This window comes from Emys orbicularis, chromosome 3, assembly GCF_028017835.1.
Source record: "Emys orbicularis isolate rEmyOrb1 chromosome 3, rEmyOrb1.hap1, whole genome shotgun sequence".
Taxonomy (NCBI): Eukaryota; Metazoa; Chordata; order Testudines; family Emydidae; genus Emys; species Emys orbicularis.
Window position 1 is genome coordinate 160,559,806 of NC_088685.1, and position 17,468 is coordinate 160,577,273.

The 17,468-nt window shown below is 40.5% G+C and overlaps 1 protein-coding gene across 4 annotated transcripts in view; it reads right to left on the reverse strand.

Moving 5' to 3' along the window:
• Positions 1-1,931: 1,931 nt before the first annotated feature.
• LIN9 (lin-9 DREAM MuvB core complex component) overlaps positions 1,932-17,468 on the reverse strand; it is a 63,066-nt gene continuing 47,529 nt past the window's right edge. For 3 of the 4 annotated variants that reach the window (XM_065400947.1, XM_065400945.1, XM_065400943.1), the window contains 5 exons: positions 9,167-9,247; positions 5,997-6,122; positions 5,487-5,669; positions 5,194-5,291; positions 1,932-2,565 (listed from right to left, as the gene is read on the reverse strand). In XM_065400947.1, coding sequence (XP_065257019.1) covers positions 2,460-2,565; positions 5,194-5,291; positions 5,487-5,669; positions 5,997-6,122; positions 9,167-9,247 — 594 coding nt within the window. In that variant the 3' untranslated portion in view covers positions 1,932-2,459. The remainder of the gene's footprint in view (positions 2,566-5,193; positions 5,292-5,486; positions 5,670-5,996; positions 6,123-9,166; positions 9,248-17,468) is intronic. The other variant, XM_065400944.1, reaches the window with a different exon arrangement.

A 17,468-nucleotide genomic window follows, 5' to 3' on the forward strand; every position in this document is an offset into this window, starting at 1 on the left:
AATGGAGAAGAGGGAAAGAGGAAGACGAAGTTGAAACGGGATCATTACTGCCTGAAAATTGAATGGTTGATTTCTTCCAAACTACTAACTTGTTCCACTGCTGCAGGGAGAACAAAGTGGTGGAAAGTGTGGTGGGTCTTAGGGCCAGAGCTCCCAACAACACATGACCACCTCAAAACTCTACAGGGAAAAGGCATTATCATTTCTTAATGATTGTGCGGGAATTCTAGGATGCATATTTCATCACAACACAACAATCCGATCCTACATAAATATTATTCTTACATTAGTGATCTCAAGATTTAAACATGACATCCTTTTGGAAGAGCAATGTACAAAATTCATTTAAGTTCACATTAAATACACATATTGTTCAACCCCCAAATACAAGTGCACATGCATAGTTTTACTATAAAAATTGATATTATACAGTTTTTCCTATTACAATAAATATATTATGCCATCCCACAGCAATTATAGGTAATTCAACAAAAAACCTCAACAACTTTCAATTGGTATTTTCTGTTTAAGAGTATTCTTTGAAAGAACATATTTAGACATCAAAATCAAGATAATATATAAAAACACTGCTGTCACCACTCACAGATAAGATTGTGGTATTGTGATGAAAATATGTCTCTCTTTATATTTGATAAGAGCATCTATATTATGTAGACATTGGCCTATTTGGCAGCCTGATATTTAGTACACTAAAGTCCTGATCCAAGCAGTCCCACTGACATCAGTCAGTACCTAAGTACCTTGATGAAATGGGAAAGACTGAGCACATTGTGGTTAACCCTACTGTCAATTCAAAGAATATGGCTGATTGGTTCTGGCAGAGGACACTTTACCAGATGGAAGTAAAGTAATGGGGAAGTAGGGTGGAAAGGGGAAGCATATAAAAATATTCTAGGGTAAATCCTCACAAAATGTGAAATTTAGTTTTAGATTTGTAGATTTCCATGTGCAACTCATCAGGATTACCACTTAGTAATATTCTGTAATTTCCCTTGTATTTTTTAAAATCTCTCCTAAAACACTCACCTTGCCAAGCAAGCAAAATGCTGCATTTTTATAAATTAATTATGCACATTTTTTCTGTTCAAATGAAATTGGACATACCTTTATGTGCAAGAAGTTTGCATTTTTGTAAAATATATCAACTCTCATAGGTCAATTTATTTAGAATTAGAAATGTCATTGAGAATAAAAGATTTATGGATTTCTTAATTAACAGAACAACTTTAGCTAAATATAAACTCTGCACTAAAGTTTTGCAGTGGCACAATACCATCACAATACAGAAGCATTTTTTTAAACTATACAAAATTCCAAAATTGAAAATAATGTTTACATTTTCTTTATACATTAACATATAAAAGACCTCATTTCATGAGGCATCCAAAAGAATCAAAACATCTCTACAGCTATCTCTGAAAATTCAAATCTGGAAACAATTTATTACACTGAAGCTTTACAAGACTATTAAACAAACAATCCAATAACCACTTTTTACAAGATTAACATTCCAGAATACACTTGGAGGCATTTTTTAAAAACAGTTCACAACACTGGTTATCTCATTTGTTATCAAAATCTTTTTATTTATATATATTGGATATTGTTGAATAACCAGTTATCTAAGTTGAAATTTGTGCAAACAATAAAAAATGGAAAACCAATATGTTATCAGTCATTTTTATAAAATATCAATTACAGGACCTTTTGCCCTGTATGGAGGGAAAAAGCCATAGCACATATGTTCCTGGGAATTTAGCAGTTATGTTTTTCTATTCCTTCATTAGACTCCTTATATAAGTTATGATAAATTAAACATTCCAAAAAGGTATTAACTGATTTATAGAGCAGCCAGTATCCAAGTGTACAATATCTATCTATTCACTCTCATCTATTTTCTGTCCATATTCTGCTGCTGTTTCGTAAGGTCAGGAATACACATACTGCTTCACCACACTGTAGACTAAAGTCTGAGATGGTGACTCACAGGTACTAGAACTGTAGCTTTCAAGAACAAAGGACTGCCATACAGCCACTGATTTGTACCATTTCCTCTTCATTGTCTTCAACACATCAGTAAAGTCATCTGCATGAGTTGGGTAGAATTTACCCAAACTTTAAAAAATAAAGTTGATATATTCTTAGTTGAAATTGTATGAAAGCATATTCGTATACTTTCAGTTTAAAATAAAAAATGTAGTTACTAATAGAAGTTAGCTCTTAGCAAAACTACTGTATGTATATAACAAATGGCAAAATCTAATGTACGCAGGCCAGTAATGCTGGTTTCTTAAGAAGCAGTACAGTTTACCTAAAATGGCCTTTTTAGAGGTTCTCTTTTCCCTTATCTCCCCGAAGTTAGGATATTTGGTGAAGCCTATGTAAAGGAAGAGGATTTCACAGAATTACATGCTGTACACTTGAAATAGACATCCTTTTCAGTCTCTGTTGGTGTTATTGGCTGCAAAGGCATGTAAATTTCCCATCTGGCTCAGGCCACTCTGAATATGTGCAACATGGATCTCAACATTATTCTGAAAACAACTAAAGAAAAGAAAGAATGGTTAAATCTCACATTTTAAGACTCAATTTATTAACTTATCACACCTGAACATGACTATAATGAACACCAACTGTCTTCAAGCCAAGGTATGAAATAGGAAGTAGTAAAAGTTTAGAAGGGCCAACATGCCAGAGAGCAATATATCTTTATCAAATTCTGTTACTGGAAGGGGGGAAGGATAGTTCAGTGGTTTGAGCATTGGCCTGATACAACCCTGGGTTTAAGTTCAATCCTTGAGGGGGCCATTTAGGGATCTGGGGCAAAAATCTGTCTGGGGATTGGTCCTGCTTTGAGCAGGGGGTTGGACTAGATGACCTCTTGAGGTCCCTTCCAACCCTGATAGTCTCTGATTCTATAAAAAGAGCAAAAAACATTATCTGGGCTACAGCCCTATGAAGCCAGTAGGAAGGTTCCTATACCTACATGCCAGTGTATAGGTTTTGCATGATTGAAGTTCATGGAAATATATGACTATAGTGGTCTCCGATGAAGTATAAAAAAGGAAAGCTTCGAATTATTTAAATCCACTGCAATGTGTGATTTGTAATTCTGCTTATAGTGAAGTTTAGTTAAGAGTGGAGTTTTTCCAAAGGAGAAAAAACTACTATAATAAAAAGATGCCACCACTGTACTGTGTTCTATGCTTTAGAGAATTTAGAATACATTTAGTGGGAAAAAAAATGATGATTTTTCTTTTAATATTTAAATTAGGGCTGTCAATTAATTGCAGCTAACTCATGCGATTAAATCAAAAAAATTAACTGCAATTAAAAAAATTAATCGCATTGTTAAACAATAGAATACCAATTTAAATTTATTATTTTTTTTGGATGTTTTTCTACATTTTCAAATATATTGATTTCTATTACAACACAGAATACAAAGTGTATAGTACTCACTTTATATTATCATTTTGATTACAAATATTTGCACTGTAAAAATGATAAAAAGAAGTATTTTTCAATTCACCTCAGACAAGTACTGTAGTGCAATCTCTTTGTCGTGAAAGTGTTACTTACAAATGTAGATTTTTTTTTTGTTACATAACTGCATTCAAAAACAAAACAATGTAAAAAACTTTAGAGCCTACAAGTCCATTCAGTCCTACTTCTTGTTCAGTCAATTGCCAAGACAAACAAGTTTGTTTACATTTATGGGAGATATTGTAAATAAGAAGCAGTCAGCAGTATCACCTGAAAGTGAGAACAGGCGTTCGCATGGCACTTTTGTAGCCGGCGTTGCAAGGTATTTACGTGCCATATATGCTCAACATTCACATGCCCCTTCATGCTTCAGCCACCATTCCAGAGGACATGCTTCCACGCTGATGATGCTCGTTAAAAAAATAGTGTCTTAATTAAATTTATGACTGAACTCCTTGGGGAAAAATTGTATGTCTTCTGTTCAGTTTTAATCTGCATTCTACCATATATTTCATGTTATAGCAGTCTCGGATGATGACCCAGGAGATTTGACAAAATGCAAAGAAGGTACCAATGTGAGATTTCTAAGGATAGATACAGCACTCGACCCAAGGTTTAAGAATCTGAAGTGCCTTCCAAAATCTAAGACGGACGAGGTGTGGAGAATCCTTTCCGATGCGGAAACTACAGAACCCGAACCACCAAAAAAAGAAAATCAACCTTCTGCTGGTGGCATCTGACTCAGATGATGACAATGAACATGCATCAGTCAGCTCTGCTTGGATCGTTATCAAGCAGAACCCATCAGTATGGACGCATATATTCTAGAATGATGGATGAAGCATGAAGGGACATATGAATCTTTAGCGCATCTGGCACGTAAATATCTTGCGATGCTGACTACAACAGTGCCATGTGAACGCCTGTTCTCACTTTCAGGTGACATTGTAAACATGAAGTGGGCAGCATTATCTCCTGCAAATTGTAACCAAACTTGTTTGTCTGAGTGATTGGCTGAAGTAGGACTGAGTGGACTTGTAGATTCTAAAGTTTTACATTGTTTTATTTTTGAATGCAGTTATTTTTTGTACATAATTCGACATTTGTAAGTTGAACTTTCATGATAAAGAGATTGCACTACAGTACTTGTATTAGGTGAATTGAAATATACTATTTCTTTTGTTTTTTACATTGCAAATATTTGTAATCAAAAATAAATGTAAAGTGAGTACTGTACACTTTGTATTCTGTGTTGTAATTGAAATCAATATATCTGAAAATGTAGAAAACATCCAAAATATTTAAATGGTATTCTATTATTAACAGTGTGATTAATCATGTGATTAATCACACGATTAATTTTTTAATCGCTTGACAGCCCTAATTTAAATCTTCTTTAAAAACAATTACATACATCAATAATTACTTGTTCAAATTAAAGATACATTTTGAAAGATTGAATGGCAAAGGAGATTCTAGTTTATATTGGATTAATTTAAATACATTTTTAATATTCTTTTTATATATAGTGAAGTTAGGTAGCCTTTTTCAATAGGACTATTCTTATAAGAACTGCAGAATTACAAATACAGAAACATTTCACCTCTGAAGTGTGTTAAGAATAGCTAATCATGAAAGATGCATGTAGGGGGAAAAAATGTATGTATCATTATTAAAAGTTAATACCTGATATTGGAAGAATCTATTGAATTCTTGATGTCATTTAATGAATCTGTTAGTGATTTAAATTCAAAGGAATTCAGGTCACCTCCTTCTGCTAGACACTAGAAGAAATTAAGAAACAAATTTAGAATTTAATCTACAATTCTACTACATAATTGTAATTTCTATTCAAATACAATTCATGTTTTGACTTAGTTCAAGAGAGAATTTTGACTGATGCCTATGGGTTGCCAAGGCTTTAAATTTTTGTGTATTATGTGAGAGGAAACATTAGAAATTTGTAGTAAACAATTTACCTTAATCTGCAGTAATATTGCTGTAAGTCTAGAGATCAGATCCGTCAGGTTTTCATTTTCCACACAAAGATGTCCTGTTGTTGATGCATTTGCTTGTCTAACTATCTCCTGAGCTTCTTCTTCACAACGGCGCCTCAGATCTGTTGGCTGGTCTGCAGGCTGGAGGCCTTGGTCTGGAGCAAGCTACACAGATATAATTAAAAGTAAAGTTTAAGAGTCTGATTCTACAGCTGTTGTGTGTGAGACCTGGTAATCAACTTTAAAGGGAGTTTTGTAAATGAAGAGCCTGCAAAAATAACCAGGCCCTCATACTTTTAACCAAAACTGTCCATTGAAATCAATGAGAGTTACTGATATTCGGGAAGAGAGAGGTGAAAGCATATATGACCCCAGTTACTTAAAGTTTGGCATTTGTCTCTAAATGGTCTTTTTCTATATATGAAATTTCAGTTGACTTATTAATATGTTAAACACAACACCAAATAAACTAAGAGGTTAGCAACATATTACCTCATAACAGTACTGTTGAACCTTATGCAAAACTTTGTTTAGGTCCTTATTCAGTTGTTCTAGATCTAGAACAATAGTTGCATATCTTCTCTGAAACTCAATACTGATTGGCATAGAATAGGATTTCTGTGGAGAAGACGATAAAGCATATGAAGTTTATAAATCACAAACACTATACATCTGTATTTACTAAAGATGCACTTTACTGTGTAGATGCTTCCCTTAAATGAATAGCATCACCTTTATCTTGTCCTTCTTGTGAAATTTTAAGTAGAAGAATTTATACACCAATCCTTTTCACCCAGATTTGTTCTACTATTTCTCCAAAATACAAATAACTTAGCTCAGTGGTTTTCAACCTTCTTTCATTTGTGGACCCCTAAAAAAGTTTCAAATGGAGGTATGGACCCCTTTGGAGATGTCAGGCACAGCCTGAAGACCCCCAAGGGTCTACAGACAACAGGTTGAAAATTACTGTTCTGTGGTAACAGTAACCTTTCGCGGACCTCTTAGACATAGTCTGCGGACCCCCAGTGGTCCGCGGACCAGAGGATGAAAACCATTACTTAGCTAAATGAATTTAATTGGCTTATGTATTGTTTAGATAACTGTGGCAAATAACTTTTTTTTTTTTTTTTATTACAGTCCTCAAATAGGAATAATATACTGAAGACAAAACCTCTAAAGAACACTAACTGTTCCCTTCAAAAAAATGAAACTAAAAATGTACAATTGTGTGTATTAGTAACCCGTTAAGGAACCCTCTGCATTGTGTTATTTAGAAACTAGTATTATTGCCAGACACTAATGTACTAATTTAGGACCTGCTTTGAGTTTGGTTAAGCAGTTCCACTTACTATATATTAAAACTGGTCACTAACTTATAACATGGTCACAAAAGGATTCCCCTTTAACCAAAACCAACCATGTCATTCTGTTTCACTTTAACCAAAAATTATTATATCAAAATTAGCTAATTGATAAAGTCTTTAAAGAATTCACAAAAGTATTTAAATCTGTATATTATTTTGGTCATGTTCAAGAGTGGCAAGTGTCTGAGAAAAGATTTTTGATTAAATGAAATACATTTTAAAGGCAGAAACTGACTGAAGACAGGCTAAGAACGTAACCCACTGGAAAGGTATCACCTCCTGTAGTTTTATCAGAATAGCCATGAACTTTCACAAAAGTTACTGTATGAGAGGCTTATTTGCAAAGTAATGAATAACAGAGGAGATTCAAAATATCTCGTATCCCTATCTAGGCTAAACAGACCTAAATATACCAAATTGAATATATATCCTTGTTCCCCTTCCCTCCTGCTGCTTCTTTGTTTGTCCCAATATTCTTTATTTTCCTTCCGATGCCTCATTTTTTCTTTCCTCATTAAGTTTAATTTGTGATTTAGTATTTAAGTTATGTTCATATTTTAAGGCAGTCACCTTCTTGTAATGAGAGAAGGCTTTTATAGTTTATTTTTGTATGAGGCCTGGTCTACACTACCCGCCTGAATCGGCGGGTAGAAATCGACCTCTCGGAGATCGATTTATCGCGTCCCGTCAGGACGCAACAATCGATCCCCGAATCGACGCTCTTACTCCACCAGCGAAGGTGGGAGTAAGAGCCGTCGACGGGAAGCCGCGGAGGTCGATTTTGCCGCCGTCCTCACAGCGGGGTAAGTCGGCTGCGATACGTCTAATTCAGCTACGCTATTCGCGTAGCTGAATTTGCGTATCTTAAATCGACCCCCCCCCCGTAGTGTAGATGTAGCCTAAGTGTCATACTTAGACTTTTAGTTAAATTTTTAAAACAAACTTTAAAAAGCGGTATATTTTTCAGCATTAGATTTAAAAATTGTGACAAACTTTATATGCAAAGTATTTTAATCCTTTTTTGCTATAGCTGCATAGATTTTAATGATTAAACTGTACAGCAGAAACAATTTTCTTAATTTTTTTTAAAGAGAAAACACAGTTAATGCACAGGAGAGTGAAATAATGCTGCCAGCATTGAAGGATGGGATGTAGGTATGGGATAGGAGAAGGGGATGGTGGACACGGGAATGGGAAAGCGGAGAATGGAGAGAGAGTGAGCATACTTGTGCCCACAGGTGGCCATGGGCAGGAGGGGGCGCAGAGAGAAGAAATCTTTTATCCATATTAAAAACCTTAAATGCTTTGTGCAAAATTTTAAGCACTTAGGTCTGGGTCCCCAAAGGGACTTAGGCGTTACAATGCTGAGCACTGCAATGCCTAACTTTTAGGCACCTAGCTAATCATAGGTGTCTAGGTTCCCTACACAATGCAACTGGAGTGATAGGTGGCCTAGAATGTGGTTTACAAAAGCCAGCATGCTAGGTGGGGAGCTGCCTAAGCTAGCAAATGAGAGATGCTGATGAGAATGGTGTAACCTCAGCCCCTCTGCGTACCTCATATGCTGGGCCTGATCTGGAAGGCGTGCTCAGAGGCTGCTTAGATTTACACAAAACAGCTGAAGGACGCCCTCCTACAGGGCAACATATAGGGTATTCACCTAGAACGTAAGAGAGCACTAGTTCAAATCCACACACTGCCTCATGAAGAGAAGGGATCTGAACAGGGATCTGCCACTGTTCGGGCAAGGGCCCTAACCACTGGACTATAGAGCCATTCTCACTTGCTCTCTGTCCCAGTCAATATCTAATTATTCAGCTAGAATGAAACAACTTCAACAGGCAAGATTGAGATAGCCCCACATCAGGCTATCCCACAGTCCAGTGGTTAGAACACTCCCCTGAGAGGTTGTAGATAGTTGTTCAAATCTCTTCTCCATCAGGCAATGGGGTGACCTAAGCCAGTGGTCTCTCACATCACATGTGAGTACCCTGACCACTAGGTTAAAGCTTATATGGGAGCTGCTGCTCCTCTTCCAGATCACCATTGTGTGTGGAGTTAGGCAGCCTCTGTAAGCTCAGGAAGTTGTATTTAAAGATAAACACATTTTGAAAATTTGGACTGTAGTGATTTGCATAAAGTCATACCCCAGACCTGTGCTTTAACCACAAGATAATCCATTCCTCACTGATTATTAGTACTACTGTCTGTTTGTATGAAGATTTTTCATTGTAGCAGATACCTATAAAACAGGATATCAAAACCCATTCAAGAACTGAAAAAATAACATGTTTTTACCAGCTTTTCTGCTTCTGTGTTCATCTCCCTTAACTGCTTGATGTGCTCCTTCTTAATCATAAGGATTTTTGATAACCTGGTCTATAGACAAAGAGAGGAAATTTTTTTTTTTTTTAGGACAAATCTTTAAACAGTTTTAAAATGAATGATAAAATGATTGAAAAATATCAGACACCTTTTGCTAAAAGTGTAAAGATATTTCTCAGACTGACTACAAATTAAGATATATAAATTAAATTCCCCCCCCCCCCACGGAAATTATAAACAATACTTTCAGGGAGCCTTACCTGAATGAAGCCAAAGCACAATGGTTGAAATTCCCTACACAAAGACTGAGTAAATAGGATCTGTGGACATATTTTGAGGATGAAGGGAACAGAATCCTCCCCTCCCTACAGCCTGAAGATATAACATAGGACTTTTGCACAGCAAGGCTGTGGATGTAATTATCATGGGCTACAGTAGAGATCAGCTGTTTTGCCATTGCCTTCCCCATAAGGTTTTCACCCTGTTGATGGACTCACTTGTCATGTCCCAGACTGGTCACAAACCCATTGTGTGCACTCCTGCAACAAGAGCTGAAACACAACATGGGTTTGCAGCAAACAAGAGGGCAATTCCTTTAAAACAGAAATGCTCTGTATCTGCTGCATTTGGGGTGTAATGTGCCCACAGAAGGGGCTGCTAGATTTTGTCCAACATGCATCTAACTACTAGAAGTGTGGATGTCAGCTAGGACCCATGGGTGTAATCCTAGTGCCACTGCAGTCAACAGGAATTACGCCATTGATTTCAATAGGGACAGAATTTCCTCCTGTATGATGAAGGTACCTATACTGGAATTCCGTGCAGTTGGGAACAAGGTACACCAGAATTTTCTCAGTGATATATTATAATTGAGGACTAAATGAAAGTTAGTACTAAACAGTTTATTATAGAAACTAGCTACTTTCAGTTCCTAATCTTGTAGTCCTCTTATGCAGGCAGAACTACCACTGAAATTAAGGAAAGGAACACAGGAACAGGCTGAATTAGTGTATGTTTCTTTGAGTTAGCAATTTATACTTGAATTTGAGTTACTACAGAACATTTATAGGGACACCGAAGTACTTTTAGTGTTTAAATATTTTACTCTATATTGTTTGCAATATCTTCTGAGAAGTTTGAAAAACATCCATTTTTTTCCTACCAATTTTGTATTTTCCTATTTGTTTTACACATCCCTCCCCTGACCCCTCCCCCCCCCACATTTAAACTAGAATTTAGATTTGTTTCCTTGTATTTAATTTACACCAGTGAGGAAAACATGCACAGTTCTGAGAAAATACGTTAGTTAACATGCTCCCTCTACTGGACATGCAGGAGCACAGTAAAAAATAAATAAATAAAAGAGAAAAAGAAAAGAAAAGAAAAGTCATTTCTGTCTACATTCTGTTTTTATTAGATCTTAATTTTTAACTCTTCCTCAAAAAAAGAAGTATACTGCTAATCATTTGGAAAACTAGGTTCTAACACTGCTGACAAACTGGGACCCATTGCAAAGGGAATCCCATCTATCAGTTTTGAACTGAAATGTAATATATTTTAAATTGAATCCAGTATCCCCAGAAACATTTAATCTTGTATGCGAGGATAAAATATTTTCATGATTTCTGTCAGTATTCCATTTAGATTGGATGTAAATATTAATGTACAAGAGATGGCCAACTGATATTATAGCAAATTCCTTTTGGAGCTCTCATTTCTCTAATATACATAACTTTGTCCATAATAAAAGAAAAGGTTACTCACCCTGTGCAGTAACTGAGGTTCTTCGAGATGGTTGTCCCTGTGGCTGCTCCACTTTAGGTGTCTTGGCGCCCTGTGCTTATAATCGGAGATTTGTAGCAGCAGTGCCCCAGTTGGCTGCGCATGCGAGGCAGCCATCTCCTGCCAATCTGAGCGGCTACCTCGCATGCGCAGCCAACCGACCCCCAGTTCCTTCTCTAGCCCAGAGGATCAGCGTGAAACTCCAAAGTAGAGGGGAGAAGGGGAGGTAGTGGAGCACCCACAGGGACAACCATCTTGAAGAACCTCAGTTACTGCACAGGGTGAGTAACCTTCTCTTCTTCTTCTTTGAGGAGTGTCCTTGTGGGTGCTCCACTGTAGGCGACTATGGAGCAGTACCCCTTGGTGGAAAGAGGGGCTTCGGAGTATCTTTGTTGACGGTAGATAGCACCGAGAGTCCGAACTGAGTGTCGGCAGAGGAATGTTGTTCCAGGGCATAGTGTTTGGTAAACGTGTGGGCTGAGGCCCAGGTAGCTGCCCTGCAAATGTCTACAATGGGTACATTATTGAGAAACGCTACTGACGTGGATAGCCCTCTGGTGGAGTGCGTATGAATCCCAGCTCGTCTTGGGATGTTACTCTGATGATAGCTGTCATAAACATACAGCTAACGATAGCATAAAATCCCTCCTTTACTTGTAAAGGGTTAAGAAGCTCAAATAACCTGGTTGGCACTTGACCAAAAGGACCAATGAGGGGAGAAGATACTTTCAAATCTGTGGGGGAAGGTTTTTGTTTTGTTCTCTCTGGGTCAGCGAGTAATCAGGGCAGGGAAAATACATCTCCCAAAGCCATATCTGAACTAAGCATCTAAGATTACAAATTGTAAGTAATAGGAAGGAAATGCGTTAGATTATCTTTTGTTGTAGCTTGTGAATTTTCCCTATGCTAAGAGGGAGGTTTATTCCTGTTTTTTTGTAACTTTAAAGTTTTGCCTAGATGGGAATCCTCTGTGTTATAAATCTTATTACCCTGTAAAATTACCTTCCATCCTGATTTTACAGAGGTGCTTCTTTTAGTTTTCTCTTTATAATAAAGTTCTGCTTTTAAGAACCTGATTGGTTTTTAGTGTCCTAAAAACCCAAGGGCTGCTCTGTGCCCACTTTGTTAACCTATTTGGTTGGTATATTATTCTCAAGCCTCCCCAGGAAAGGGGGTGAAGGGGCTTGGGGGGGATTTTGGGGGAACAGGAACTCCAAGTGGGTTCTTTTCCTTGAATCTTTGTCTAACACACTTGGTGGTGGCAGCAGTACTCCTCCAAGGACAAGGAAGGATTTGTGCCTTGGGGAAGGTTTTAACCTAAGCTGGTAGAAATAAGCTTAGGGGGGTCTTTCATGCGGGTCCCCACATCTGTACCCCAGAGTTCAGAGTGGGGAGGGAACCCTGACAATAGCAGAGGTGGATACAGCCAGAAATCCACTTCGATAGTCTTTGTTTGTAGATGACCTCACCCTTCGATCACTCTGTGACTGATAGAAAGAGACATGACGATTTTCTAAATGTCTTTGTTCTTTCTAGGTAGAAGGCCAGAGCTCTATGGACGTTGAGAGTATGAAGGGATGCCTCCCTGGCGTTGGTGTGGGGTTTCGGAAAAAAACACAAGTAAATGGGTTGGTTTAAATGAAATGAGGAGGCTACTTTAGGTATAAATTTAGGGTGGGCTCTTAGGATCACTTTATCTTTACGGAATGTGGTATACAGAGGGTGTGCCATTAGGGCCCCTAGCTCCCCTACTCTTCTTGCTGAAGTGATCGCGATAAGGAAGGAGACCTTCATAGATAAATGTAGCAATGAGCAAGTCGCAAGGGGTTGCCCATGAGGGTGCATAGCACGAGGTTATGGTCCCATATAAGAGTAGGGTGTTTTAGGGGAGGGTAGATGTTGGTCATGCCCTTTAAGAATCGTTTAGTTGTTGGATGAGCAAAGATCGTGGTTCCATCTACCTTATCATGTAGTGAGGTGATCACTGCTAAGTGTACCTTTATGGAGTTATTGGAGAGGCCCGCCTTTTTAAGGCATAATATATAGTCCAGGACTCTGGGTAGAGGGGCAGAATGAGGAAACATATGGTGAGCCTTGCACCAGGTGCAGAAACGTACCCACTTATGAGCATATGTTTTGCGTGTGCTCGGTTTGCGACTTTTCAAGAGAATGTCTTTAACCTCTTCAGAGTAATCCTGATCCAGCCCCGTTAGCCATGGAGTAACCAGGCCTTGAGGCGGAGAACTACTAGGTTGGGGTGAATGACACGGCCGGCATCCTGTGTCAGGAGGTGAGGAAGTTGAGAAGGGTTCGAGAAGGTTTCACTGCCATCTGTATTAGGTATGGGAACCACGTCTGTCTGGGCCATGTGGGTGCAATGGAGTATGACCCTGGCCTTGTCCTGTCTGATTTTGTGTAAAACCCAGCTCAGTAGAGGAATTGGGGGGTTGGAGGGGAGGGACACGTACATTAGAGGTCCTTCCCATTTTGTGAGGAGGGCATCGACCAGTGAGTGGTGCCCGAGCCCTGCTCGGGAGCAATATTGTATTTTGTATTGAGAGTTGTTGCGAATAAATCTACAGTAGGGAACCCCCACTGGTTGAATACGGGGGTTCGGTTGACTACTCAAAGGTCGGGTAGTCCATCTCCCACCCGTGGGTTTGTGAAAAAAGTGTCTGCTCAGATGGTCTGCTGTGGTGTTCTGAAGTCCTGGCAGGTAAGCTGCAGAAATGTCTATCTTGTTGGATATGCACCATTGCCATAGGAGTAGTGCCTCAATGCAGAGAGGGTATGATCGAGCTCCGCCCTGTCCGTTTATATAAAACATGCAAGTTGTGTTGTCCATGAGGACTTTGATGGTATTGTTGTGGATAAGGGGAAGGAAGTGTTTGCATGCTTTTCTAACTGCTCAGAGCTCTAGAATGTTTGAGTGTAGGTTGATTTCTGCTGGGGTCCAGCGTCCTGGATGGTGGTGTTGTCCAGATGGGCTCCCCATCCCACGAGGGAGGCATCTGTGGTGATTGTTATAGTGGGAGCTTTTTGTTGAAATGGGACCCCGAGCAGATGTTTTGCAGTTGCATCCAACACTTGAGGGAATCCTTCACTCTGCGGGGCATAGTGAGCCGTTTGTAGAGGGAATGCTTGTGTGGTATATAGCAGGTGTGGAGCCAGACCTGTAGGCATCTCATATGCAGTCTGGCATGTATGACTGCACAAGTTGTAGCAGCCATATGCCTAAGGAATTATAGGCAGGTCCTGGAGGATGTTTGGGGGCTGTCTGACATTGTTATCATCAGCCTGGTTAGGTTGAGGAATTGCTGTTGGGGTAATCTCGCTTGTGCTGAGAGGCAGTCGAGATAAGCCCCTATAAACTCTAGTTGCTGGACAGGGACCAAGGTGGACTTTTGGATGTTTATTTGAAACCCAAGGTTAGTGAAGAGGGTTATAGTGGTTTGTGTAGCTTGTACTGCCATCTGCTGAGTTGGTGATCTTATGAGGCAGTTGTCCAAGTATGGGAAGATCATTACCCCAACCTGCGGAGGTGAGCTGCGGCGACGGCTAGGACTTTGGAGAATACCCTTGGGGCTGTCGACAAGCTGAAGGGTAGTACCTTGTATTGGTAATATTGATTGCCTAGTGTGAAGCGCAGAAACCGTCTGTGTGCTGGATAAATGGTGACATGAAAGTAGGCGTCTTGTAGGTCGAAGGACAAGAGCCAAACTCCTTTCTCCAATGCCAGAATTATGGTTGCCAGGGTAACCATTTTGAAGTGCTGTGTCCTTATGAACTTGTTGAGTTTGTGTAAATCCAGTCACCGTTTTTTTTCTGTGTGAGAAAATAACAGGAATAAAACTCTCTTCCCCAGTGTTGGAATGGTACTATTTCCACGGCACCTAGTTGCAGGAGATGGTTTATTTCTGGTTCAACAGGGTTTCGTGAGAGGGGTCCCTGAAGAGGGATGGGGAAGGTGGGTGGGTAGGGGGAACAGAAATAAATGGGATAGAGTAAACCTTCTGGACAATTTCCAGCACTCATTTGTCTGTAGTGCTTTGGGTATAAAATCTGCCCTGTTTTTTCTTATGGTGGTTCTCGAGTCCTTTAAGGTATGTAGAGATGCATCTGTGTGTTCCACAAATAGTTTTCGTCCCTCAAAGGGCAGGTCCTCAACTGTGGCTTGTACTTCCCTAGGAAATCCAGATTGTGGAACCATGATGCTCGATGCATGACCACGGATGTGGCGATAGAATGAACTGCCGTGTCAGCGGAATCAAGGGAGGCCTACAGGGCTGTTTTGGCAATTAAGGAGCCCTCCACAATGTTAGCTTTGTATTGCTCCTTTGATTCTTCCGGCATTTGTTCAATAAAAGATGTCATTTCATTAAACGAGTTGTAAGTGCATTTCGCCAACAGAGCAGAGTAGTTTGCTATGCGAAATTGCAGTGAGGCCGAGGAACAGGCTTTGCATCCAAAGAGGTCAAGCTTTTTCCAGTCTTTGTCATAAAGGGTGTTTTTTGACTAGTGCTGTTTTCCCCCTTTGGTTTGCTGCCTCTATGACCAGTGAATTTGGAGCCCGGTGAGTAAATAAGAACTCAGCCCCTTTCGCTGGTACATAATATTTTCTGTCTGAGTGTTTACAGGAGGATGGGACAGTGGCAGGTGTCTGCCATATTGTCTTTGCAGGATCCATTGTGGCAGCATTGATGGGCAGAGCTATCTTTGCTGATGGCGATGCCTGCAAGATGTCAGTAAGTTTGTGCTGGGTCTCTGGCAGCTCTGCTGAAGAGATGTCCAGGGATTCTGCAACTCTTTTGAATAAGTCCTGGAAGGACTTGAAGTCATCTCCTGTGGTGGGAGGCAGTGGCATAATTGTTTTGTCCAGGGACGAGGATGAAATATGGGTGAGTGGCAGTGTGTTGCCTTCAGGAGCCTCTTCTGGCTCTTCTTCCTCTTCATCCTGGACCTCTGATGGTGGTGGGTTCGTGGGTGAAGGAGACCAGGTGGCCCTTGATGCTGGTGGGTTGGGGGGGTTTAAGATTTTGGGCTCTGTAGATTGCCCAGTGTGTCCCAGTATGGCTAATTGGGTAGCATAACAACAGGCAGTGGCATCCATGGCTGTGCCTGCCAGCTTTGCCCTTGCATAGGTGGCTGTTGGTGAGAGGGTCCTGGTTTTGGGGAGGAATGACAAGGGGTATAAAGATTCTCTTCATCCTCATCACTAGATAATGGAAGTGCAGATCCACTAGGAGTGCCTATTCGGCTCGGTCCTGGTCTGACTGGGGTACCGTCATTGCCAAAGAGAGGGGGTTCCTGGTGTGGAGGAGATTGCCAGGTCCGCCTGTCTGGTAAAGGGTTGCGGTACTGGGAAGCTCGGTGCCGTGGATGGCAGCGTAGTATGCTCTGACTGTGCAGCAGTCTTGTTAGGCTGTGTATATGCAGCAGGTGGCGCCATTACACTAGCCGATGCAGAGGCGTTCTTCTGTACTGTCGGTGCTGAGCTAGGGAGCTTAGCTTAGCTTTAGTTCATGCACCTGAGTGAGAGCCTGGCCATGTTGGTGCCTTGGGTCCTCGGGAAGTCTCGGTACTGGACATTCCCAGTGCCTCTCGGTCCAAGGTTCTTGGTGCCGTCGGTACCAGGGCAGATTTCTGGCCAGGAGATGGCTTCTTTTTAGGGGGATCTCTCTGTGGTGATGACTGCGATAGATGTTTGGTCGCCTTCTTAGGTGCAGGGTCCTTAGACACGGTTTGTGTGGAGCCCTTGTCTGGAGGCTGCTGGAGACCATTGGCCAGGAGGAGTCCTGGACTCTGGGTTGGAGGCTGACTTCAGGGATTTCTCCATCATTAATAATTTTAGTTGGAGGTCCCTGGCTTTCAGTGTCCTGGCAGATAATTTCTTGCAGTGTGGACACTTCTGTGGTACATGGGTTTCCCCGAGACTGCGGATGCACTGAGCATGACCATCAGATACAGGAATTGATAGTCTGCAGGTCAGGCACCGTTTAAAGCTGGGGGAACCTGGCATGCCTGAGGAGGTCCAGGTCTATAGAAAATGGTCGTAGTTCAGTCACTGTTGGCAGAGACCCGCCAGTGGCGGGAGTGTGTGTGTTGGGGGAAGCAAAGTAAATATATATTTTTTTTAAGTGGGTAAATGACCGGAAAATGGAAGAAAACCGACAAAAAAGGATAAAGATGGGAATATAAACTATTTACGAAATAGACAGGGGTACTGCTGTTAATCCGACTCAAGCCAAAGGCGGTAGAGAAGGAACTGGGGATTGGTTGGCTGCACATGTGAGGTAGCCGCTCAGAGAGGCGGGAGACGGCTGACATGCACAGTCAACTGGTACACTGCTACTACAAATCTCCGATTAGAAGTGCAGGGCGCCAAGACACCTAAAGTGGAGCACCCACAGGGCAGTCCGTAAAGAAGAACTAGAAAGATCATTGACCGTTCTTCTTTTGGTATTAAAATGAACATATTGATTTTATAAAGTGG